Below are 25,199 nucleotides of genomic sequence, written 5' to 3'. Positions count from 1 at the left end.
TTTCACAAGGGGGGAGAGCTGCTGGCACAAGGGGGAGAGCTTATGGCTTTGGGGTGGGGGAGAGCTTATGGCTCTGGGGTGGGGGAGAGCTGAAGGCACTGGGGGATAGTAGAGCCAATGGCACTGGGGGGAACTGAAGCACTTGGGCTGATCACACAGGGGGGAACGAAAGGTGTTGGGGACTGATGGCAGGGGGCAGTTTTTATAAAGGAAAACAGTCTATTAATTATTTTTTTCTTATTAGAATACTCGATAAATCGTAAAAATAACCAATAGAATACTAGATTTCTAAAATAATCGTTTACTGCAGCCCTACATAGAAGTACTTCCCTTATGATAATTTCAGCTTTTCGGACTGAAGTTTAGGTTACTAGAATAATTTTTTTTAATAATCATAACTATATCAATCATTATAAGAAAATCAATATGCTGTACAGTGAAACCTCCTTGAGATGGCCACTCACAATTGCATTAAAAATTGTATTTAAGAAGGACCAAAGTCCAAATGATATAGGGGAATTAAATGTCTATGTTGATAAAGAGTAGTCTTTTCCAAAAAAGGTGGTCTTTGGAGAGCTTTCACTGTAATTTGGATATGCCTGTATGTGAAAACTCTACTTTTAGTACTAACAATTGAAAAACTTTAGGTACCTAGATTATACTTGCCTCTGTTCTAGTCACTGTTTTTATTTTTACTTTGCTACCATATATTGCAGTTTACCTGTCATGTTAGGCTTACATTCTTCTTTGTTACCCCAAATATACTAGTACACTTGTTGAGAAATGATTTATAGCAATTTAACCCTATGCTAATTGCAGCTTTGACCATTTAGCCCAGTTCAGTTGTCATTTTGGGATCATGTTACTTGGCTATCTCCAACATTCCAATGGAGTTTAAATGGCGTGGCATTCACAGGAGAGACATAGGACTCCTGTTTTGTCCCAGATAGAGAAATATGTTGTGAAAATTAAAGACTAATATCTCTATCATGTGACAATCAGGTAATTCCTGCTGGCAACATTGTTTCGTGATTATCCCATTATAATGTAAGAATCGAAAATCAGACCTCATATAGTGCATGACAGAGCTAGAACCAGCCCTGCACCTCACATGAATCCAGAGATCTCCCATTCATTTCTCCAGTTGGCCTGCTAGATTTCTTTCAAGCTGTCAGCTCTGGGGGCCATGATGTTTCTCTGGAAGGTGTGTCCTTTCTGCTACAGCTCTCTCTCTATCACAGCTCAGAGGGAGTGTCCTTTCTGTTGTAGCTATCTCCCTGTTACTGTCACAGTTTCTAACAGTAGATCTGGCTGGTGGCAGTTGAAGGTTGGAACTGAGCATGTGCAACCACCTCAGCAATTTTTCTGAAGTGGACGCAGAAATAAAGAAAGTAACAAACAGGTGATGGCACTATACTGATACATTTTATTGAATAGAGTTATACCTCCGCCTATCAGACCTGCAGATCAGTGGCATAACTAGAAATGACTGGGCCCCACAGCAGGAGATATTCACAAATTATTTTTTAATTTCAACACGGAAAGTGATTGGTGAATGGAGACAATTGTGTCCATTATGGTTCACTAGGTTTGGGATGTGATCTATATATTCAGAAGTCTTAAAACTTTTATGAAATATTGGCTGAATTTTTCTAACTTTTATTTTAGCTATAATCAAATTTTATTTGTGTGAGTAAAGAAAGGTCACTTACCCTTTTTGTAATTATATGTTTTTTAAAGTAATCCTACAGGTATTGCAATTATGTGTAATTAGGCAAATCCCATCGCTGCCTGGGTAATTCACTACCAGATAAAATCCCTATGAGGGAATATTTTCTGAGGAGGACAAATAGGTGAAACTTGAAAAATCCGAATATCGTGCAAAGTTCATTTATTTCAGTAATGCAACTTAAAAGGTGAAACTAACATATGAGATATACTCATTACATGGAAAGCGAGATATTTCAAGTCTTTATTTGTTATAATTTGGATGATTATGGCTTACAGCTTATGAATTTCAGGTCCCCTCAGGGGTATGGATTAGTTAGCTGACTAGAATGTAACACTTTGAGCCTAGAATATTGAATCTTTTCACAAAATTCTAATTTTAAGCTGCATTAATGCAATTCCATTACTGAAATAAATGGACTTTTGCACGATATTATAATTTTTCGGGTTTCACCTGTATATGTTGCTAGCTAAGAGGGTTGGATTTTTTTTTTCAAACATTCGAGGTTGAAAGTCCAAATATGTAAAATGTCCGACTAGGGAGCAATATGTTTTCACACCAATCACGTTGTCTCAGAGATGCGAGAACAAAATATATTAGGTCAGTGCAGTGTCCACCTGTATTCAATCCATCAAGCAATTTTTTTCCTGTTTCTTTTTTTAGCTTAAACTTTAACATTGTTCTCCCCATTTGAGAATTACATTTTTTTTTCGAGTTCTTGGCATAAAGCTCATGACCCATATTTATTGAATATTAATTGACTATATATAGAATAGTGGATTCCTATCACCAAAAATGGAAGCAGATGTTATAAGAAGTTCAGTCTAAGTTTGGCAGCCATTACACACTATGGTATGTAAAATTGAGATCTGTGTGATTCCTCTCCCTACACATTACTTATCGGTATTGCTTTGAGACATTTTGCATGACAACATTTAATTATTAAAGTTTATGTTGACGTGGAACACATGTGATGTATTATTTTCGAGGCATTGTTCTTCTTTGTGTCACTCTTTGATGAAATATATAGATCTTTACAGGTCTTCCTGGCTTTTTGTCTCACTGTAGCTTATTTTATCCTTGAGCAACCTCCTTCAGCTGTTTTAGACTTTTAAGTTCTCCAGTTTTTCTAGCCGCTTGTGATTGTTTGAGATCTATAGGATACAATGCGTTTATGAAAACAAACTAGAGTAGATTTAAAGACAAAAAAGGCAGATTAGTAAATGTTGGCAGAAATCCTTAGAAAGAATAAAATGCCTGCTCTGACTGTTTGCTATACCTTATTTTCGATCAGGATTGCTCACACTTGAAAACCTATAGCAAATTACATTGGGGGTGCAGGGGTATTTGTATACTTTCCTATGTAAAGCACTGTTAACACAAAGCCTATGCCACAGCATATGGATGCCCTGCTGCTTCATACCATGCTCCCGATGCTGTATGGTGCTTCAAAATGTAAGTGTAACATGTAGATATTCTCCTCTACAAGGGAAGATAAGTTTGTATCTTGTGGAGCATGTCACATTCACATTTTGTCACATTCACTATGAGATAGGAGGCATACAGAGGTTCTAATGACTGCTATGGGTTGTGCAGTGCAAAGATATTGATTACCTATCCTCAGAATAGGCCATCAATATCATATAGATAGAAGTCTGACTCTTTCCACCTCTGCCGATCAGGTATTTGAAGCAGTAGTGATGCTCGTGTGAGTGCAGCTTCCTCTTAAATATTACCTTTGCTTCATCTCACTTGTAAAGGCTGCTCACTGTAATTACAACTGCTCGTCCAATTCAAGCAATTGAGATGAGCAGTTGTAATTACACTGCGCAACCGCTGCAAATAAGACAGGTGCACTGGTAATTTAGAAGTAGAAGCAGGACTTGCACAAGTGCTGCTACCCCATCAAACAGCTGATCTTCGGGGGTTGCAGAGTTGAGGATAGGTTATCATTATCTTTGCAGGCACAACCTCTTTAAGGCTTTATACCACCTGAACCTTGTACATGAACTGCAGTAAAATGATGTGCATTATTATACCGATACCACAGAAAACTCAAGCCCTTTGGTGCTTAGGCCAGGTTCACACTTCAGTTGATCAATTATTGTGAGCCAAACCAGAAGTGAAGCTCAGATATAAGGTGTAATGGAAATATCTGCACCTGTTCTGTGTTTTTGACCCAAACCTAGTTTTGGCTCACAATAATTGATATAATCAATATTTTGCCCTATATAGTTTATCAACCCAGCAAAAAGACTTATTTTTGGTATTTGTATGAAAGCTTAGCCCCTCTTGATGAAGTTGATCAATCAGGAAAAAAAATGGTCAGGAACTGCTGTGAGGATGAACACATGTTTGAACTCCAGTGTCTGTGAATGCAAGGTATTCCCTACAGTATACCTTTTTTACTTGATGGCTATATATGGAATAGAGCAGTAGCGGCGTGCCTAAGGTGTTAGGCACCAGGGATGGTTCCTTTTTTAGGGCCCCCCACCCCATACTTTAAAACATTGTGCCTCCCTCACAGTAGTTATGCCCACATTGTGCCCCTTCACGGTAGTTATGCCCACACTGTATCTCCCTCACAGTTCTTATGCCCACATTGTGCCTCCCTCACAGTAGTTATGCTCACGTTGTGCCCCCTCATGGTAATTATGCCCACACTGTGCCCCCTCACAGGATTTATGCCCTCATTGTGCCCCTTTACAGTAGTTATGCCCACATTGTGCCCCCCTTAAAGTACTTATTCCTTCATTTCGCCCTCTTCACTGTAGTTATGCCCTCATTGCACCCCCCCTCACAGTAGTTGTGCCCTCATTGTGTGCTCCTCACAGTAGTTATGCCCTTTCTGTGCCCCTTTCACAGTAATAAGACAAAAGTCTTAATAATTCTGTCCTCATGTCTGTGTGCTGAAGGGAAACATGATGTTGAATTTTCAAGCTACACATACACCTAACTGCAATTTTGGAGCACTGTATAGGACCAATAATCTAGGACGAACTGTAGGCGTTAGGGCAGAAACATTGATAAGGGGGCACCTGGGGGTCATAGCCAGGGTATTTGATGTAGGCAATGCAGAAGAGGGTAGATGACCGAGAAAGAGAATATTGTGGGGGAAAGGAAGTGCCATTCAGTATGGGCATGAGCTAGCTTCTGAAATGTACGAGGTGTGCAGTGTGGTGCATTGTCAGGGCAGTTAGCACATGAGAGTTATTTGTCTTGGTCCATTCTTTATGGCTATGTTTACCCTATAATTACCCAAATATATTTGGTCCCTGTGAGCTGGAGCTAAAGCTGGGGGTATATTATTTATACTGACTGATTGTGCCTATTAGTTAGAAGCTCCAAGGACTTTCCCTGGTACATATGTTTTGTATGTAAGGTTATATGGCTCAGATGTGGATATAGTGATGTTAAGAGGGGTATTGTGAATATTTGGTGGCCCTTACATAAAGTGTGTGTATTTTGTTATAATAAATTAATGATATGGCAATAATTATCTGAACGGTTTTCATGCGTTAGGGGACCAGTCTGTACTGTAATTGGTTTGAAATGCCCTAATTGGCAATACTGATATCAAATTTTTTGTGTCTCCTTGCATGAAGCGAAAATAAACAAAAAGTTGAGAAATCCTTAAGCTATGTATTCTTTGAACCCAAAGTGTATCCTTTTTCACAAGTAATTAGGTTAATTTACTTTAACAAATACCTGGGTGATTCTTAAGAGAAGAATCACTCGTGTTATATGGAACAATAGGTACATTGACTCACAGGATGCCAGCTGGTGAAGATGCCAGTCTCAAGCGTCTAATCTCAATCATTTTCTGTTCTTACCAATTATGTCATTGTGAATGCAAAGGAACTACTAGTCTGTGGTTCAGCATACACCACTAACGCTAAATTAATTAAAGAGGGTATCACATTATTCTCTAAAGTCAGTTTGGAGTCTCTCTGTGTAGATGTGTAGTGATTTCTGCTTACGAAATGAGAAACCAACACTGAGCCCAGTTGATTGCTGTCCCATTTATAAAATAAACCTATGGCAAGTTATCATGTCACACAAACGTTCCTGGAGAAAAAGGTAGCCTTGAATAATGTTTAAAAAAAAGTTTGTAAAGTATAGATGTAATACAATTTCATTTTTGGGACAGGGACAGATGGAGAGACAGGGACAGATTGAGACTGCCCTGTCCCCTTGGCTGGGAGCGACATGAAATTCATTGCCGACTGATTGTCCAAAGTTTTTCTGGAAGGCAGAATGTAAATCTTCCCATCTACATATACTTTGCTGTTTGTTGAGTTTCGCATTAACATGCATGCTCAGATTAGCTGAGTGTACATGTCTATTGGCACATGGACATGGCACAATTCATCTCCCAGGGTAACAGAGGATCAGCATGCTAAAATCCAATAGCAGCCAAGTTGACCCTATGCACATTAGATTATGTAATGTGTGTGGCTAGTTTAATCCACTGCACTAGCAGGCAGAGATCTATCACTGGGCTTCCTCATCCCTAAGCTTCTGCCTAAACTCTTTTGTCCCAGAATAGTCCCTTTGTACTGCAGGGGCAAGAATATTATAATATGAACGGCTCGAGGTCTGCTTATAAGGAGCAAGGAATCAATGGGAAATTTGATTCCCACTTTTACAGCCTTGTAGTAGATTGAGCTCGCTCTTGGAGCTGAAGGTAGCAATCCTAATAATAATATTATATTAAAAAATAACTGTATAGCAAAAATATCTTCACAATATAGTGTTATGTGTAGTTTTCAGTGGAGTTCACAATTTATGCTAGAATTCAAACCTGATTTCCAAAAAGCGCGAGTCAAGCCGGATGCACAGAAATTCCTGGCGCTGGTGTATTCAAAAACAATTTCTAAGTGGATGATGCGATCCTGGGCAGCATGAAGTCTAAACGATTAGTATGTCACATGATCAAAAGTTACTGTAAGGTTCTTTTTGTCTGACATTTGTTGAATTTTTTTGTTTTTGCAGAATATTGGCTGTGATGACTTTTTGGGACCAGACAAAGAAGTTGATAAGTGTGGAGTCTGTGGAGGAGATAACACAGCTTGCAAGGTTGTATCAGGCATCTTCAAGCATGTACTAACTAAAATTGGCTATCATAAAATTGTGGAAATTCCAGAGGGGGCCACAAAAATCAATGTTACCGAAATCACAAAAAGCAACAACTACTTGGGTAAGTTATGTTTCCTTTTAGTTGGACTCAAACTCGCCTGCTTTTTAGAATCAATCTCAGGGACGTGAGACACAGCGCACATTACACACCATGTCACATCTTGATTTTTTATATATAGATTTCATAAATACAGATTATGCGCCTTTAAAGCCAAATTGCCTCCTATAACTGTGCCGACAGAGTTCCCTAATAAACAGTGCCAGCAAAGTGCCTGCCTAATCCATATGCCAATATGGCACTATGTTATTTACTTCCAAAAGATTTCAAAATATATGATGCCATTTAATTTTGTAATATATTTTTAGGAGGTTACAGCTCCAAATTTTGAGATGCATAGCACCTAATTTCATGCTCCGTTTACACACTCATAGAACTCAGACGTGGTTGCTGCGTGCAGCTGTAATAGAAGTGAGCTCACTGCATACATATTTATACAGATCCTAGAGTCAAAGGGAGAAATATATCTTAAATTCAGAATACAGGAAAGCTAACTGTGCAGTTCACACTGCGCGCATCAACCCCAGTAGAATTAGGTCGATCTTCCACAATCAAACAATAAGAGTGCTGGAGCACGCTGCTCTACATAGGCATAAAACAGTCACAAAAGATGGATTGAAAAAGGCTCACTTGCAGGCGTATCATAAACCTCAGTTCCCTTGAGACCATATCACTGTTCATCGCTCAATTGACAGTTGCGGTTCCCAGGGCCGTCTTTACCAAGGGGCAAAAGGGGCAGCTGCCCTGGGCCCAGTTGCTCCTGGGGGGCCCAAGGCAGCTGCCTCTTGAGCCCTGCTAGCTACTGCCTCGGGTGTCAGGCTGTCGGCTACACAGGCATCATGATCGTACTGTGTTAATGATCTTAATTCTAGGACCTTAATGAGTTTTGATCTAGGACCTTAAAGACATCATTACCATGTGACCAGTAACCTAGCAATTACTGGTCACATGGCTATGAGGTCATCACAGGTCCTGTGGAGTGTTGCAGAAGTTAACTGTGGAGCTTTTTTGTGTAAAGATTACATCAGAAAAAGGTGATGGGGCTGTTATGTTAATGTACTGTATAGTGGGGTGCTGTATACTGTGTGGTGGGCTGTATACTGTGTGGGGGTCTGTATACTGTGTGGTGGGCTGTATACTGTGGGGGGGGGGGTGGCCTGTATACTGTGTGGTGGGCTGTATACTGTGTGGTGGGCTGTATACTGTGGGAGGCCTGTATAGTGTAGGGGGGGCCTGTATAGTGGGGGGGAGTGCTATACTGCTGTACTGTATAGTGTGGGGGGCTGTATCGTGTATAGTTTGGGGTGCTGTATACAGTGAGGTGTTGTATACCGTGAGGTGCTGTATACTGTGGGCTGCTATACTGCTCTACTATATACTGTGGGGTACTGTATAGTGTGGGGTGCTAAACTGCATACTGTGTGGTGCTATATACTATAGGGTGCTATACTGCATACTGTGGGGTGCTGGGGTGCACTGTAACACTAGGGTGAGCCGAGCCCTGGTCTCCTTCCTGCAGAGCGGTGCCGACTTCCAGCCTGAGCCCAGCTGCCCAGAGCACTGATCCTGAGCCGCTGGAGTCTTCAGAACTGGAAGTATTTACAGTCATTCACTGGACTCTACCAGATGTGTGGATTTTTGTGTGTGTGTGTTGTGGTGGAGGGCGTGATTGCATGCTAAGGTGTGGGAAGGCGGGATCTAGGGGGCCCAAGTAAATTTTTGCCCAGGGTCCAATCAATATTAAAGACGGCCCTGGCGGTTCCAGATATATAGCTTCTTCAAGACGCCCAACACAAGTTTCAATACTGTTTCTTCCAGGGCATCAAGACGGTCTTCTTTCCTGTGAAATGTTTTTATTATTTCATGTGATTTTATTATCAGTGGACATATATTATTGTTGATGTTAATCATAATCATGTGTAAGGGAACTAGTTTTAAGTTATCACATCCTTAATGAGGTTTACTGGGCTTTTAGCTTCCCATTATCGTGTAGAACAGTGATAAGAAACCTCTGGCACTACAGATGTTATAAAACTTCAACTCCTAGCATGTTCCATTCACTTTGGTGGGAGTTCCAAGAACAGCCTAGCAAGTTTGCAAGCTGCAAGTTGTAATTTCAAACAGGCTTGAGTGCCAGAAGTTTCTGACCCCTGTTTTAGATCTTTGACTTACTAAATAAAAGCCATTTATGTACGTTTTCAGAACTAACATTATTCAAGATATCAGAAGCAGGCTTTCTTTATATAGTTGTGCCTGTACCTTTCCTCTTGGCTCAACATATCCTGAGATGACCAGCTTTGAAAAAGATTCAAAAATTTCCATGATTTTGAGATACTCTTGTCAGGAGTTGTTTATTCTGTAGGTTTCTATACAGGGAGTGCAGAATTATTAGGCAAGTTGTATTTTTGAGGATTAATTTTATTATTGAACAACAACCATGTTCTCAATGAACCCAAAAAACTCATTAATATCAAAGCTGAATATTTTTGGAAGTAGTTTTTAGTTTGTTTTTAGTTTTAGCTATTTTAGGGGGATATCTGTGTGTGCAGGTGACAATTACTGTGCATAATTATTATGTAACTTAACAAAAAACTAATATATACCCATTTCAATTATTTACTTTTACCAGTGAAGCCAATATAACATCTCAACATTCACAAATATACATTTCTGACATTCAAAAACAAAACAAAAACAAATCAGTGACCAATATAGCCACCTTTCTTTGCAAGGACACTCAAAAGCCTGCCATCCATGGATTCTGTCAGTGTTTTGATCTGTTCACCATCAACATTGCGTGCAGCAGCAACCACAGCCTCCCAGACACTGTATAGAGAGGTGTACTGTTTTCCCTCCTTGTAAATCTCACATTTGAAGATGGACCACAGGTTCTCAATGGGGTTCAGATCAGGTGAACAAGGAGGCCATGTCATTAGATTTTCTTCTTTTATACCCTTTCTTGCCAGCCACGGTGTGGAGTACTTGGACGCGTGTGATGGAGCATTGTCCTGCATGAAAATCATGTTTTTCTTGAAGGATGCAGACTTCTTCCTGTACCACTGCTTGAAGAAGGTGTCTTCCAGAAACTGGCAGTAGGACTGGGAGTTGAGCTTGACTCCATCCTCAACCCGAAAAGGCCCCACAAGCTCATCTTTGATGATACCAGCCCAAACCAGTACTCCACCTCCACCTTGCTGGCGTCTGAGTCGGACTGGAGCTCTCTGCCCTTTACCAATCCAGCCACGGGCCCATCCATCTGGCCCATCAAGACTCACTCTCATTTCATCAGTCCATAAAACCTTAGAAAAATCAGTCTTGAGATATTTCTTGGCCCAGTCTTGACGTTTCAGCTTGTGTGTCTTGTTCAGTGGTGGTCGTCTTTCAGCCTTTCTTACCTTGGCCATGTCTCTGAGCATTGCACACCTTGTGTGCTTTTGGGCACTCCAGTGATGTTGCAGCTCTGAAATATGGCCAAACTGGTGGCAAGTGGCATCTTGGCAGCTGCACGCTTGACTTTTCTCAGGGCAGTTATTTTGCGCCTTGGTTTTTCCACACGCTTCTTGCGACCCTGTTGACTATTTTGAATGAAACGCTTGATTGTTCGATGATCACGCTTCAGAAGCTTTGCAATTTTAAGAGTGCTGCATCCCTCTGCAAGATATCTCACTATTTTTGACTTTTCTGAGCCTGTCAAGTCCTTCTTTTGACCCATTTTGCCAAAGGAAAGGAAGTTGCCTAATAATTATGCACACCTGATATAGGGTGTTGATGTCATTAGACCACACCCCTTCTCATTACAGAGATGCACATCACCTAATATGCTTAATTGGTAGTAGGCTTTCAAGCCTATACAGCTTGGAGTAAGACAACATGCATAAAGAGGATGATGTGGTCAAAATACTCATTTGCCTAATAATTCTGCACTCCCTGTATGTGGCCACCCAGGGGTTGTGATTTGTATTCCAATTTGTCAAGGGTTTTGTTAGCGTGCCACGTATTTTGGTTTTCGTTTTTCTGACAAAGAGTCCTTGTGAAATTTCTAAGAGAGGAAAGGTAAGGGTGTTTTTGCAAAGCAGCATTTTACAACATGATTTACTTTGTTGAAGATATGAAGATATTTTACAAGAGATATTTTTCATTATAACTTCATACAGGCTCCAGATGTACCATATTGATTTTATAGGTTTACGTGGGTCATACGCTTTAGTATTTATTACTCAAACGTAAACTGAGTTTATTACACATTTCATTTCTATTACAGAAGATGGTGGCATATACATTTGTAATATGTACTTCATTAAAATGCTTTGCCAGACTTTACTCTACGATGACTGAGCTAGAACTAAGAGAATACTATAGAAACGTGTTGTGTTTGAAGTTAACATTCTTAAGAAAAGGCATTCTTATAATCTTATGAACAGATCAGAAAACTGAGAGAATATAGTGGTAAGTTGACAACAGAACACTAGGAATTCAGATGAGAGAGGAAATGTGGCAGAATATTAGGTAGGTTGTAAAAAAACAAAAGGCAAGAGCAAAGTGATTTTTTTTTCAAAAGGAAAAAGTTGAGAATGTAGGTAACAGAAGATACATAGAGTATAAGTTTATTTAATCAATAATTGTATATTTTTAAGCATCAAAACTAAAAAAAACAACAACTAAAGAATCACAAATTTAGCAGCAGCAGCTAGTTCAGTATCATCAACATAGTAAAGACATTTTTCCATGTGCTGCACCAGGCTCACGCAAATCAAAAAAACTGAGACGTACCACCTGAACACTTAGATTTAGTCCTACCTGGACTCTAGCCTTTCTCTGGTGCATACCATGTTTCTTGACCCCACGGACTTCTGTACAGCCAGATTGGAACAGTGGTTTGAACTGGCCCTGTATGGTGTCTCTGTACTGTCATGCCCAGCCTCCGGTGTCATCTTAGAGAGGGTTTTTAGTGCGAAAAATGATATTGTGACACCAAGATGGACAAAGTTGTCCTCCGCCAGTGTCCAAAGCATCACTTTTGTCAAAATGAATGAGGCATGGATCCATAGGGATTTTCACACATCTCCCGCTGAGGTTGCTGAACAGATGATGGTGCTTCATCATACCTCTGCTGCTATCTGCCTGCGTACCATCATGCAGAGATGGTGGGAGGTGGCTGACTCTGTGGGGGACAGAGAGGGATCTCCTGATCTTACACTAAGGTGGCAGGCATCTGCAGATGGCAAGCTGCGTAATTTGGCTTCCCTTTCAGCAACAGGAAAACATTCCCCTATCTTGCTTTGATAGTGATAATCTAAAAGCATGGCTATCCAGTAATCATTTGCTCACTTGAAGGTAAGGTTACGCCTGTCATTATGTAAGCAAGCGTAAAGCTTGCCATTCTTGCCAGTGTGCCCGAAGGCGCAATTCTTTCTGGCTCCTCTCCCCACTGATATGTTTGGTCCTCATGGCCAGTGTCATCCTCATCAGCAGCAGCCTCTTCCTCCTGCACAAGTGACTTCTTCTCCTCCAGCTCCTTATCCATCCCTTCCTCCTCCATGGGAGTTTCTCTGTCTGGGTCCCCAACAGCTATATGTTGACTAGCAAGTAGCAAGATGCAGAATCTGTTCTTCTTCCACTGTATCTTGTTGCATCAGCATCTGCTCGAAGATAAATATCAGGGAGTTGACATTGTTGATGCCACAGTCATTTACTGCTCTATGCTGCTCGTATAGACACTCTAGCATTTGCAAGGTGGAATTCAAGCAAGTTGGAATGTTGTGAATGAAGTGGAGCAATGGCTGACCTTTATTCTTTTATCTTGTGGAGGACAATGGATTCATTTCTTTACTGCAACCATAGGGACAATTTTGGACATTTACAATAGTTTTTGGTATATGTTATAAAGTACAGATGAGCAAAGTTTAGAAAAATTTGATTTGCCAACTTCATTGAAGTTAACCAAGAAATTTGAATTAATTTGCCACAAATCGCCATAAATCAGGTATACCCAGGCCACTCTGTCTTAAAGTACAGCCATACATGCTCCGGGCAGGTTGTGGCCATGCTGTGGCGAAGAACCGTGTGGCCAATTAGCCCGCAGCTGCCTTTCATTTATTGATGTAAACACTGAATATTGATAAGCTCTGGCATGCCCACTTCTCTAACCCCAGCGCTCTCCTGCCCTACAGGTGGGAGCCCTTCTTGATCTCGTTTCCCCGGACTTCTTACTTTCACTTTGTAGCATATGCAGCCACCATTTTTGGAAATACTGATTAGTTACCGCGAAGTGTGAGGAAATTCTGATTCATTGCAGATCAAAGTTTTCCGAAACTTTGGACCGAATTCCACTTCGAATGCTTTGCTTTGCTCAACACTAATTATAAACAGCTGCCTTTATATTTTTAGCTATAGCTGGAAAACTCTTCAATATACTGTATGCAAATATTTAGGGATGAGCGGACCCAAACTCGAACCCGAACCCCATTGAAGTCAATGGGGACTTCATCATCCTACACATCATCTTCCACCCACTCTTTACCCTTAACCTCCTTGCTGGTCTGCACACGGCAGAAAGCCGCAGAAGTTGGCACCTGTGTTTCATCATCAGAGATGTGCTGCGGTGGTCCTCCCATGTCCACATCCTAAAACATAAGTGGTTGGGTATCAGTGCATCCAATCTCTTCCACTTATAGGGCAGGGCCAGGTGAATGGCCCACGGAAACCCCGCCAGCAGAGTCATCAAAAAGCATAAGAGACTGATTTATGACTTGGAGCCAGGGGCGTAGCTATAGGGGGTGCAGAGGTAGCAGTCGCTACCGGGCCCAGGAGCCTGAGGGGCCCAAAGACCCTTGTGCTGCATAAGAAGACACACAAAGCACTGAGGGAAGGGGGGCCCAAGCCTAACTCTTGCACCAGGACCCATGAGCCTTTAGCTACGCCCCTGCTTGGAGCTCAGACTGCTTGGCTGATTTGCAATGTGGTGAGGTGAAAGACAGATGCCCATAGGCTGCAGGTGCCAACATTGCGGTTTCAGCAGGGGACCGGGTTGGAGACAATGTGAAGGAACTGGAGGCACTGTCAGCCATCCAATGTACTACCGCCTCTACTTGTTCTAGCCTCACCATTCATACACTGGTGCACCTGAGGAAGGTGTTTCATTTGGGCTGGTAGCTGGCACAGATCGACCACATCCTCTCCCTGCACCAGCACTAGCATCACCATGACCAGGGCCACATCCCTTATTTGATGCTTTCCTAAATTTTTTTAGGTCACCCACCGAACTAACAGACAGAATAACTATATTAATTTCCCTGTAAAGTATTCAGTGCAGGTGTACCTCACACCAAAAATTGATATATATCACCCACCAAACTAACAGACGGATTAACTATATTAATTTCCCTGTCACATATGCAGTGCACGTGTATCTCACACCAAAAATGGGTATGTTATGCAAGTGGGTGTGGACCCACTGCGCCACTGAATGGGTATACTCCGGAGGGGCCTAACTAAGCAGCTACCCGGTATTCACTAGAGCCCCTGATGGTGGGGATAGACTTGGGCCATAGGGTAACTGCCAGGTGCCACTCCAGAGTAGTCCCCAAGTCAGTGGCAGCTGACCAGGGGGTCAGAGTGCTCGGTGCAAGCACCAAGGGGACGTACGAGACCTGGAGGTACGGGTCAGGACAGGCGGCAATCAAGCGAAGCCAGCATAAAAGATCCGAGGTCAGGGGCAGGCAGCAAACAGGCAAAGTCCATAAACAAAGTCCGAGGTCAGAGGCAGAGGGCAGAAAGCAAAGTCCAGGAGTACAATAGCAGGATTCGGTACACAGGAAAGCAGACAAGATAAACACCTTTGCACAGGGACTAGACAGGCTAGACACTGAGGTTGCTCAGGCAAATTCCTGTAGTAGGAAGTGCCTTTAAATACCTGCTGCAATCCAGCCATAGGCTGCTGAGACAAAGGGCTTGTTGCCTCTTAGATGAAGAGAGACACACCCATGCAAGCTTTAACACTAATGCAAGTCTCCAGCAGGAAGGAAACTTTGGCAAGTAACATATGTAGCAGAGTTAAGCAAGTTGCTGCCCATATTTGTCAGCAGGACGACAGGAGGAAAAAGAGGGAGCCTGCTGCCCGTGCTTGCGGTTAGGGGCAGTGGCGCCAACACTGACTGCTGGCCTAACAGGGTATATTTTACCAGCCAAACTAACAGATGGATTAACTATATTAATTTCCCTGTCACCTATACAGTGCAGGTGTACCTCACACCAAAAATGGGTATATGACAACCACTGAACTAACAGACAGATGAACTATATTAATTTCCCTGTGATGTATGCAGTGCACGTGTATCTCACACCAAAAATGGGTATATGACAACCACTGAACTAACAGACAGATGAACTATATTAATTTTCCTGTGACGTATGCAGTGCACGTGTATCTCACACCAAAAATGGGTATATGTCATCCACAGAACTAACAGATGGATTAACTATTATATTTCTGTGTCAGGGGTACAAAGCTGGTGTATTGCACCCACAAAAAATCCTAGGTCACCCACAAAACAAATAGCCAGATACCTAACACTCTCCTTCGCTTTAGCTGCCTGCTTCCTGTCCCTGCTATACTCAGAGCTGGTGGGCGGTGCTACACGTGATCCAGGTTGTATAGAGGCTGGGTCACATGATGCACCAGCCAATCACAGCCTTGCCATTATTAGGCATGGCTGTGATGGTTTCTAAGTGCCCACAGCTTAAAAGCTTGTTTATTGGTTGCCCTGCAGCCTTTCAAAAGCTTTATTAAATGCCTGAACACCAAACTCGAACCCAAACTTTTCCGGCAAAGTATGGGTTCGGGTCCGGGTACCCGAACTCGCAAAGTTCGGAACGGACCCGAACTTTGCAGTTCGGGTTCGCTCAACACTACAAATATTCCTTCTTTTATTGTACCTGTTCTATTTACATAAAACTGTTGGTATTATTGGTCAGTGTATATATCTAACCTTACTATGGATACAGGTAAGAAACTAAATAGTAATGTGTAAGAGAACACCTGATATTTTAGCAAATCACACAACAGACCTTAAGAACAAGCAACCCTGTATTGAGGATTAGTCCTGTGGCCTAAACTGAGCCAAGTAAAAAAAATATATACTGTAAATGCATATGGATAAACTATTTTAGTGCAGAGGTTAAGAATTAAAACATAGCTTACCTCACCTGTGTTTATATTTGACATTTTAGAAGAATTGAGCCTTTTATTGTGTTTCCAGTCATACATTCAATAATTGAATAATGTAGGCTTTAATATGGTGCATATGTTTCCTCAGACACAATATTCAGACTGCTGAATTCTTATGTTTAAAAAATCACAAGTTTAACACGGGGGAAATAGAATAAAATTGAATATAATATTTCAGCATAACATATTGTGACACACTAATTTAAGACAAAAAACTAAATTAGTCAGCACATTGCAACGCACAGGTACACATCGCAGTGCATTGCCATGGCTGAAAATACAAAACCAAACGCAGTGCAACAGCGCTCTGAAAACACAAAATATATGAACTAATGCCATACGTGTTATAAAAAAATATACTTGCACTAATGCTACGTTCATTATATAAATGTGAATTTTGTGAAATATATTTTGAGTAAAAATATTTATGCCCATCGACCATGGCAAGGTAATCTCATTGGAGCAGGAACCTACGCTAAATTCTACCTCTTTTGGTGCCAACCGGCCTTGAATAACTTCAGGGAAAGCAGGTTCCAAATATATACTAAGACTAGTGTTGAGCGAAATTATGAAAACTTCGATTAAGCTGCTTCATCGAATTTCACAAAGAAATTGCACTTCCCCATCATTGAACCCCTCATATGCTGCTTTCATCACTGGTTGTGGCATCTGATGTAAAAATGGAGGCCTTTCACGGGTTAAAATAAATAAATAAATAAAACTCACCTTATCCATTTAAATGCAAATAGGGTGCTGTCATCTTGATTGACAATTAAAATAGCCACAGCGTCTTCTTCACACTCAAATGGATGAGGTGAATATGTTGTTGTTTTACGCCATTTCAGGAAAAATTTGGCTTTGTGGCAAATCAAATTTTCCTGAAATTCGGATCGAAGTCCATTTTGGATACTTCAATTCGCTCAATCCTGAGACACACTAATGGTTAGTAGCAAGTAGCTGTTATGTGCAATGTGTGCATTCCTAATAAAAATTTTACAATTTTCCAATGCCTAAAGGAAAAAAAGTTTAAAGTGTATGAAAATGGCATATTGTTTATTTTTTAAGAATTTTTCATGATGTTATTTTTAATTTTCAAAGTCAATATCTCCATTTAAACAAAAACCATAAGTCCTACAGTTTTTGCACTGGCCACTATGTCTAATGATAGGTGCCACTTCTTGGTCTGTACAGATCACTTTACTGCAGTTCCCTGCTTATCAGTCATTCTAATCCTGCCTGTAATGATATCACCTCTGAGTATAGATAAGACACAGGGGCATAGCTATAGTGGAAGCAGCTGCTTTGGGGTCCAAACTCAGAAGGGGCCCACGCAGGTGGAGGACAAAAAGTTTTTATTGTTGGGGCTCCCTCAACAGTGCTATAAGACAGGATCCACCATTCACAGTAGGTGATTGTCAAAGCTTATTTATTCTTTCCTTGTACAATGACCTCTGCACAGAACGCAGATCATGCCTAGAAAACACTTCCGTAGAAGTCAGTGAAGACCCCTCCAGACCATTGTGTCTATGGACCATGTGACTGCCATAAAGAAATTATTTAAATGCTTTCTAAATGCCGTTAAGAAAAGCTCAGGTAAGATGGCCGCCCCCATAATCATGACCAGGAAATAGAATAAAAAAATCTATAATCAGAAAATAAAAACAGTTTTGAAAAAATGGACATGTGTTACTATCTGTTTTTAACTGGCAGATTTTGGGTGACACATCTCCTCAAGGGGTTTTGCTGCAAGAAAAAAAAAACTTTGGGTGTCAAATGTAAAATTAGTGAACTGATATATTTTATTGCTAAAAGGCATCCTGAACTTCCACTATCAGTCTGCGTCCTGGCAGCTTCACTTCCTGCTTGTGCTCGACACTAGAAAGTTTCCAATGTCAGCACATGACCTGTGCAATGTGAGGGGCAGGCTCACAGCCTCATTTCACTAGCTAAGGCTTCGTTCACATCTCTGGCAGCATACAGTGGGATGCGAAAGTTTGGGGAACTTTGTTAATCGTCATGATTTTCCTGTATAAATCGTTGGTTGTTACAATAAAAAATATCAGTTAAATATATCATATAGGAGACACACACAGTGATATTTGAGAAGTGAAACAAAGTTTATTGGATTTACAGAAAGTGTGCTATAATTGTTTAAACAACATTAGGCAGGTGCATAAATTTGGGCAGCACAAAAAAGAAATAAAATCCATATTTAGTAGATCCTCCTTTTGCAGAAATTACAGCCTCTAAACGCTTCCTGTAGGTTCCAATGAGAGTCTGGATTCTGGTTGAAGGTATTTTGGACTATTCCTCTTTACAAAACATCTTTAGTTCATTCAGGTTTGATGGCTTCCGAGCATGGAGAGCTCTCTTTAAGTCCACCACAGATTTTCAATTATATTCAGGTCTGGGGACTGAGATGGCCATTCCGGAATGTTGTACTTGTTCCTCTGCATAAATGCCTTAGTGGATTTTGAGCAGTGTTTAGGGTCGTTGTCTTGTTCAAAGATCCAGCCCCGGCGCAGCTTCAGCTTTGTCACTGATTCCTGGACATTGGTCTCCAGAATCTGCTGATACTGAGTGGAATCCATGTGTCCCTCAACTTTGACAAGATTCCTAGTCCCTGCACTGGCCACACAGCCCCACAGCATGATGGAACCACCACCATATTTTACTGTAGGTAGCAGGTGTTTTTCTTGGAATGCTGTGTTCTTTTTCCTCCATGCATAACACCCCTTGTTATGGCCAAATAACTCAATTTTAGTTTCATCAGTCCACAGCACCTTATTCCAAAATGAAGCTGGCTTGTCCAAATGTGCTTTAGCCCACCTCAAGCGGCACTTTTTGTGCTGTGGGTGGAGAAAAGGCTTCCTCTGCATCACTCTCGCATACAGCATCTCCTTGTGTAAAGTGTGCTGAATGGTTGAACGATGCACAGTGACTCCATCTGCAGCAAGATGATGTTGTAGGTCTTTGGTGCTGGTCTGTGGGTTGACTGTGACTGTTCTCACCATTCGTTGCTTCTGTCTATCCGAGATTTTTCTTGGTCTGCCACTTCGAGCCTTAATTTGAACTGAGCCTGTGGTCTTCCATTTCCGCAATATGTTCCTAACTGTGGAAACAGACAGCTGAAATCTCTGAGACAGCTTTCTGTATCCTTCCCCTAAACCATGATGGTGAACAATCTTTGTCTTCAGGTCATTTGAGAGTTGTTTTGAGACCCCATGTTGCTACTCTTCAGAGAAAATTAAAAGAGGAGGGAAACTTACAATTGACCCCCTTAAATACTCTTTCTTATAATTGGATTCACCTGTGTATGTAGGTCAGGGGACACTGAGCTTACCAAGCCAATTTGAGTTCCAATAATTAGTTCTAAAGGTTTTGGAATCAATAAAATGACAACAGTGCCCAAATTTATGCACCTGCCTAATTTTCTTTAAACAATTATAGCACACTTTCTGTAAATCAAATAAACTTCATTTCACTTCTCAAATATCACTGTGTGTGTCTCCTATATGATATATTTAACTGACATTTTTTATCGTAATAACCAACGATTTATACAGGAAAATCATGACTATTAAGAAGGTTGCCCAAACTTTCGCATCCCACTGTATATGACAGGCTGTTCTGGCAGAGAGCAGCCTGCCGGACTTTGCTGTGCAGAGGGCTGCTTTCCAGGGCTGATCGGATCCCAGTGTTTAGGAATGCCAAGTGGTATGTCGTCACCTTAATAGTTTGTGTCACAGTTCTCCTAGCTGGATACTGTCGCTCCCTGGGGTTAGCCTCAATAGCAACAAAGTTGCTAGTTGGTGGAGGAAGTAGAGTCCAGACTTGGTAAAGTTCAATGGTTTTTACTTGAATAAACTTGCAATAAACTTGTGTCATCTAAATAATATGTGATGTTTCTCTTGACTCCAGCCAGCTAAGGGTAAACTGGCAGGTAAACTTGAATAATTTACTTAATTAGCTGTGCTAATCTGTGGATTCAGTCTGGTTCCTATCAGCTTCAGTTACTATTTCTTAAGAAAGTAGTAAGATGTCATCTCCTGAACCTGGACTACAGTATGAAGTATTGCTTTTACAAAAAATAAAAATAGTGACAGGTCCTCTTTAAGGGTTTGCCTTACATGCAGGGAGAGCCTGGCTCTCCCTGCATGTAAGTTAATATCATAAAAATACTGTAATAATCCATCTTTTCTAATTTAATATTGTTCTAAAATAAGTTAGAGGTCTTTTTTATATCGTATGTAATTTTAGCATTGAGATGCCATACAAATTCTTTAATAAATAAATATTAAAGAAGCCAAGCAAATTTCAGTTTTATATAGAATCTGTTTATGCTGGCAAAACACAGATTTGAGAGGCAATTATGTTATTTGAGGCTCATGGAAATTGTACCGTCCATTGAGAGTACTGTATTTACTTGCATTTTGTCAGCGGGGTCTCCTGAGCATTTTAGTCTTCGCTATCTTTCATACTGTGAAAAAAATTACAGTGATTTTTATGTTCTGTGTTGAGATTAATATTTAATTTTATTGTGTACTTTTAGTACTGTGCCCTTTTTTCTAATGTAGGTCTACTTTGGAAATTGTAGAAAAAACATTTAACATTAGAGATAAGCGAATTTCAAAAGAATTTGCTTCGATCCAAATATATTTGCGACGAATCGCGATAAAAACGGCTATTTCCAGGCTGCATAGAGCCTTTATATGGGTGTAGAACATTGCCTTGCAGTAACACGCATAGGCAGTGTGTTGGGGTAGTGAAATCATACTGTCAGTCAGTCAGTATGACATGCATATGACAGGTGTCGCTATTAGAGTCACTGCACACTTCACTTATTTGGGCAGTCACAGGGCCAAAACTGACCAAATAACTCAAGTATGAACACAGCCTTAATAGTCTATTTTAGCGCCAAAAAGATGTGCACTCCTTTTACACCGTCGTCAGCTGATTCCACATAGTTGTCTACAGAACCTGTTCTAATAAATGCTTATACAAGTAGAGCCCCCCGACAGAGTGGAGAGGGTGTCAGCAGTAAGTTTGTGTTGAAGTCACTGATTATTTTGCCCTTCCTCTAATCCGTCAGAACAATAACACACAAAACATGGATACTGTCTGCAGGGCATACGCCTTCATTCGGTCAGCATTTGCTCAGTAATCCATGAGTATTGCTAATGCCCAAAAAAACAGGAGTTGATCTAAAACAGAGATGACACGTGAGGGTAATATTTGCATCTTCTGTGTTTTGTACCCACTCCTGCTTTTTGGCTACCAAATCATAAGCCAATTCTGATGTGACCATACAGGCCTTAAAGATGCCACACAGACAGGATCCGTTGTGTGTCTCATTTTTATTTCCTCCTGATCGATAAAAAGAAAGGTAAAATAAATGGTAATTTCAAGAAGGCCAGACAATGACAATGGTGGCCCCGTCATAGAGTGGGGAGGGTGCTAACAGCATGAGAAGTCCACAGAGTGGCCCTATGACATAGTGGTGAGGTGGAAACAGCATGAGGAGACCACCAAGTGGCACAGTGACAGGGTCTGGAGGTGGCGGAAGCATCAGTAGGCCACAGAGTGGCACAATGACAAAGTGTGGAGGTAACAGCAGCAGTTTGATTAGGCCACAGAGTGGCATGGTGACATAGTGTGGAGATGGCAGCATCAGGAGTCCACAGAGTGGCAAGGGGACATAGTGTGGAGATGGCAGTAACAGCAGCAGCATGATACCACAGAGTGGCATGGTGACATAGTGTAGATATGGCTGCATCATCAGGCCACAGAGTGGCAAGGTGACATAGTGTGGAGATGGCAGCAACAGCAGAATGATACCACAGACTGGCAAGATGACATAGTGTGGACATGGCAGCATCAGGAGGCCACAAAGTGGCAAGGTGACAGTGTGTAGATGGCAGTAGCAACAGCAGCAGCAGTATGATACCACAGAGTGGCAAGGTGACATAGTGTGGACATGGCAGCATCAGGAGACCACAAAGTGGCACAGTGACATAGTGTGGAGATGGCAGCATCAGGAGGCCACAGAGTGGCATGGTGACATAGTATGGACATGGCAGCAACAGCAGCAGCGGCAGCATGATACCACAGAGTGGCATGTGACATAGTGTGGAGATGAATGATCTAATCTGATGCATCAGGCATTGGTGGGTGGAAATCCTGGCTGATCCACATCTGATTCATTTTGACAAAGGTCAGTCTATCCACATTTTGGGTGGATAGGCGAGTTCTTCTTGGGGTAACTATGGCCCCCCGCTGCACTAAACACCCGCTCTGATGCCACACTACTGGCTGGGCAGGACAACTTTTCCAGGGCAAACTCTGGCAGTTGCGGCCACAAATCCAGTTTAGCTGCCCAGTAGTCCAGCGGATCTTCTATGGCGGCTGGCAGGGTGCTGTCAAAGTATGCCACCACCTGCTGGTTCAGGTCTGGCTCCAGGTCTACCTGCTGCTTTTTGTGAGTTTCTTCACTATGCGGGTGAAGAAAGCTGCTCATCAGCGACTCTAGACTCAGGCTGCTGGTTCTGCTGTTACTTAAAACAAAGTCGAAGATCCAGTCAACCAATCAAGAATCGCTGGGTTGCTGGTCAAGACACGACCGCTAGCTGACGTGGACCTGAGGCCTCGAGAAGAAACCCCTGCTGCCACGCCACCTTACTCTGCTGCGATCTGTGCCTGTGCCAGAATCATTTACGCCTCTGACACTCCCCTGTGCAGGGCCTTGCACTTCTCTGTCTGACATACTTTTAGCTGAACTAAATAAATTTAAAGCTAATTAAAACACCCCTAAAAGCGCCAAATATATATTTCTTTTTTTACTGAGATAGTCAACTAAATGATTTGAAATTGCCAATTGGCAATGGAAATGAAACGATTTTAGCATAAATAACAGCAAAAGTGAACTGCATATATATTTCTCGTATTGGACTAAAAAAGTCCACTAAATGATTTCAGCGTAAATAACAGCAAAAGTGAACTGCGTATATATTTCTCGTATTGGACTAAAATAGGCCACTAAACGATTTCAGTGTAAATAACAGCAAAAGTGAACTGCGTATATATTTCTCGTATTGGACTAAAATAGGCCACTAAACGATTTCAGCGTAAATAACAGCAAAAGTGAACTGCGTATATATTTCTCGTATTAAACTAAAATAGGCCACTAAACGATTTCAGCGTAAATAACAGCAAAAGTGAACTGCGTATAAATTTCTCGTATTGGACTAAAATAGGCCACTAAACGATTTCAGCGTAAATAACAGCAAAAGTGAACTGCTTATATATTTCTCGGATAGGACTAAAATAGTCCACTAAACGATTTCTAAGTAAATAACAGAAAAAGTGAACTGCGAATATTTTTCTCTAGAAATATGACAATAAACGCTTTTAGCGTGAATAACACCAATTGTGAACTGTGTCTATTTTTCTTGTATTGTAAGGAAATATGACAATAAACGCTTTTAGCGCAAATAACACCAAATGTGAACTGTCTATTTTTCTCGTATTGTAGTGAAATATAACAAGAAACGGTTTCAGCGCAAACACCAAATGTGAACTGTGTCTATTTTTCTCTGTGAAATACGACAAGAAACGCTTTTATCGCAAATAACAGCAAATATGAACTAAGTCTAGTTTTCTCTTTTTCTCTAGAAATATAGCAATAAACGCTTTTAGCGCAAATAACACCAAATGTGAACTGCATCTATTTTTGTCGTATTGTAGTGAAATACGACAAGAAACTCTTTGATCGTAAATAACAGCAAATATGAACTTAGTCTATTTTTCTATTTTTCTCTAGAAATATGGCAATAAACGCTTTTAGCGCAAATAACAACAAAAGTGACATCCGTAAATATTTCTCTTATTGTATTGAAATAGGCCACTAAATGATATCAGCGCAGTTAACAGCAAAAGTGACCTGCGTATATATTTATCCACTAAAGGCTTTTCAACATAGCACTTGCACCCCAATAACTAATTGCTGGAATGACAGATCTGTATTATGAGACTATCTGGATCCCCAAGTAATGTTTCCCTGCACTTGTAAATTGCTTTTTTTCACAATGAGGATTTTCCTTTGACTCTCCCCAGCATCTGCACACATCTCTCCCTGCCTGTGAAATGATTCCTCTCACTATCCTTTCCCTGCACTAGCAAATCGCTTTTTTTTTTTATTTACAATTATTTTTAACAATTAGTTTTCCTTTCACCCTCCCTAGCGCCTGCACACACATCTGTCCCTGAACAAAGTTGTATAGCGAACGGCAGACTCTTAGATGGCCGCCGTATTTATAGGGCTGTGACATCATCGGGCTGGCTGGCTGCTGATTGGCTACATGCATGGCATTATGGGTCATCCCGCCTTCCCAGAGTTCCTTGCCCCATGTCCTCACACGTGTAGCTGCCATTGTAGCCGGCTAGCCGCCATGTTAGGAAAAATTGCTATTCGTTACCACGAAGTGCAAGAAAATTTGCATTCGTTCAGAATCTAATTTTTCCTGAAATTCAGAACTAATTCGACTTCGTCAGCTTCAATTTGCTCATCTCTATTTAAGATATAAGAGGCTGTTACTTTGGTGAACTATCTGTGTCAGGATATATATGGATGGATGGACAGACAGACTGACAGACCGACAGAAAAACAGACAGATCAATAGATCGATAGATACACTGAACAGCAAAAGGGTAACAATGTTTTGAACTATTGACTTTCAGGCTCCATATCTCACAATCCACTACAGCTTTGAGCGTGAGACTGACATTATTTTATAGACAATCATCTTGGATATCTCATACCTAAATTGGTCTTGTAGTTATTAAGCATATGATTAGTTATGCAGATTCTTGTCATGGAACTGCATTGTTACTGTTTTGCTCCTAAAATTCTAAGTTTTGCCTGAATCCTTCTGGACATGCTCTAGATCACATTTAAGCATGTCTCGACTGAAATCTGATTCCAGGTCTCTTCTACACGTCCCCAATGTTGGTGCATACTGGTTGACTCACTTGCACAAATACATCTTATT

At 41.1% G+C, this 25,199-nt stretch overlaps 1 protein-coding gene across 2 annotated transcripts in view; it reads left to right on the top strand.

Annotated features, from left to right (window-relative positions):
* The window catches only part of THSD4 (thrombospondin type 1 domain containing 4), a 720,353-nt gene that overhangs the window by 620,465 nt on the left and 74,689 nt on the right, over positions 1–25,199 (top strand). For both annotated transcript variants that reach the window (XM_044279718.1, XM_044279719.1), the window contains one exon: positions 6,725–6,929. In XM_044279718.1, the coding sequence (XP_044135653.1) occupies positions 6,725–6,929 (205 nt within the window). The remainder of the gene's footprint in view (positions 1–6,724; positions 6,930–25,199) is intronic.

Source organism: Bufo gargarizans, chromosome 2 (genome assembly GCF_014858855.1).
Source record: "Bufo gargarizans isolate SCDJY-AF-19 chromosome 2, ASM1485885v1, whole genome shotgun sequence".
Taxonomy (NCBI): domain Eukaryota; kingdom Metazoa; phylum Chordata; class Amphibia; order Anura; family Bufonidae; genus Bufo; species Bufo gargarizans.
This window is presented reverse-complemented; position numbering and strand designations above follow the sequence as displayed.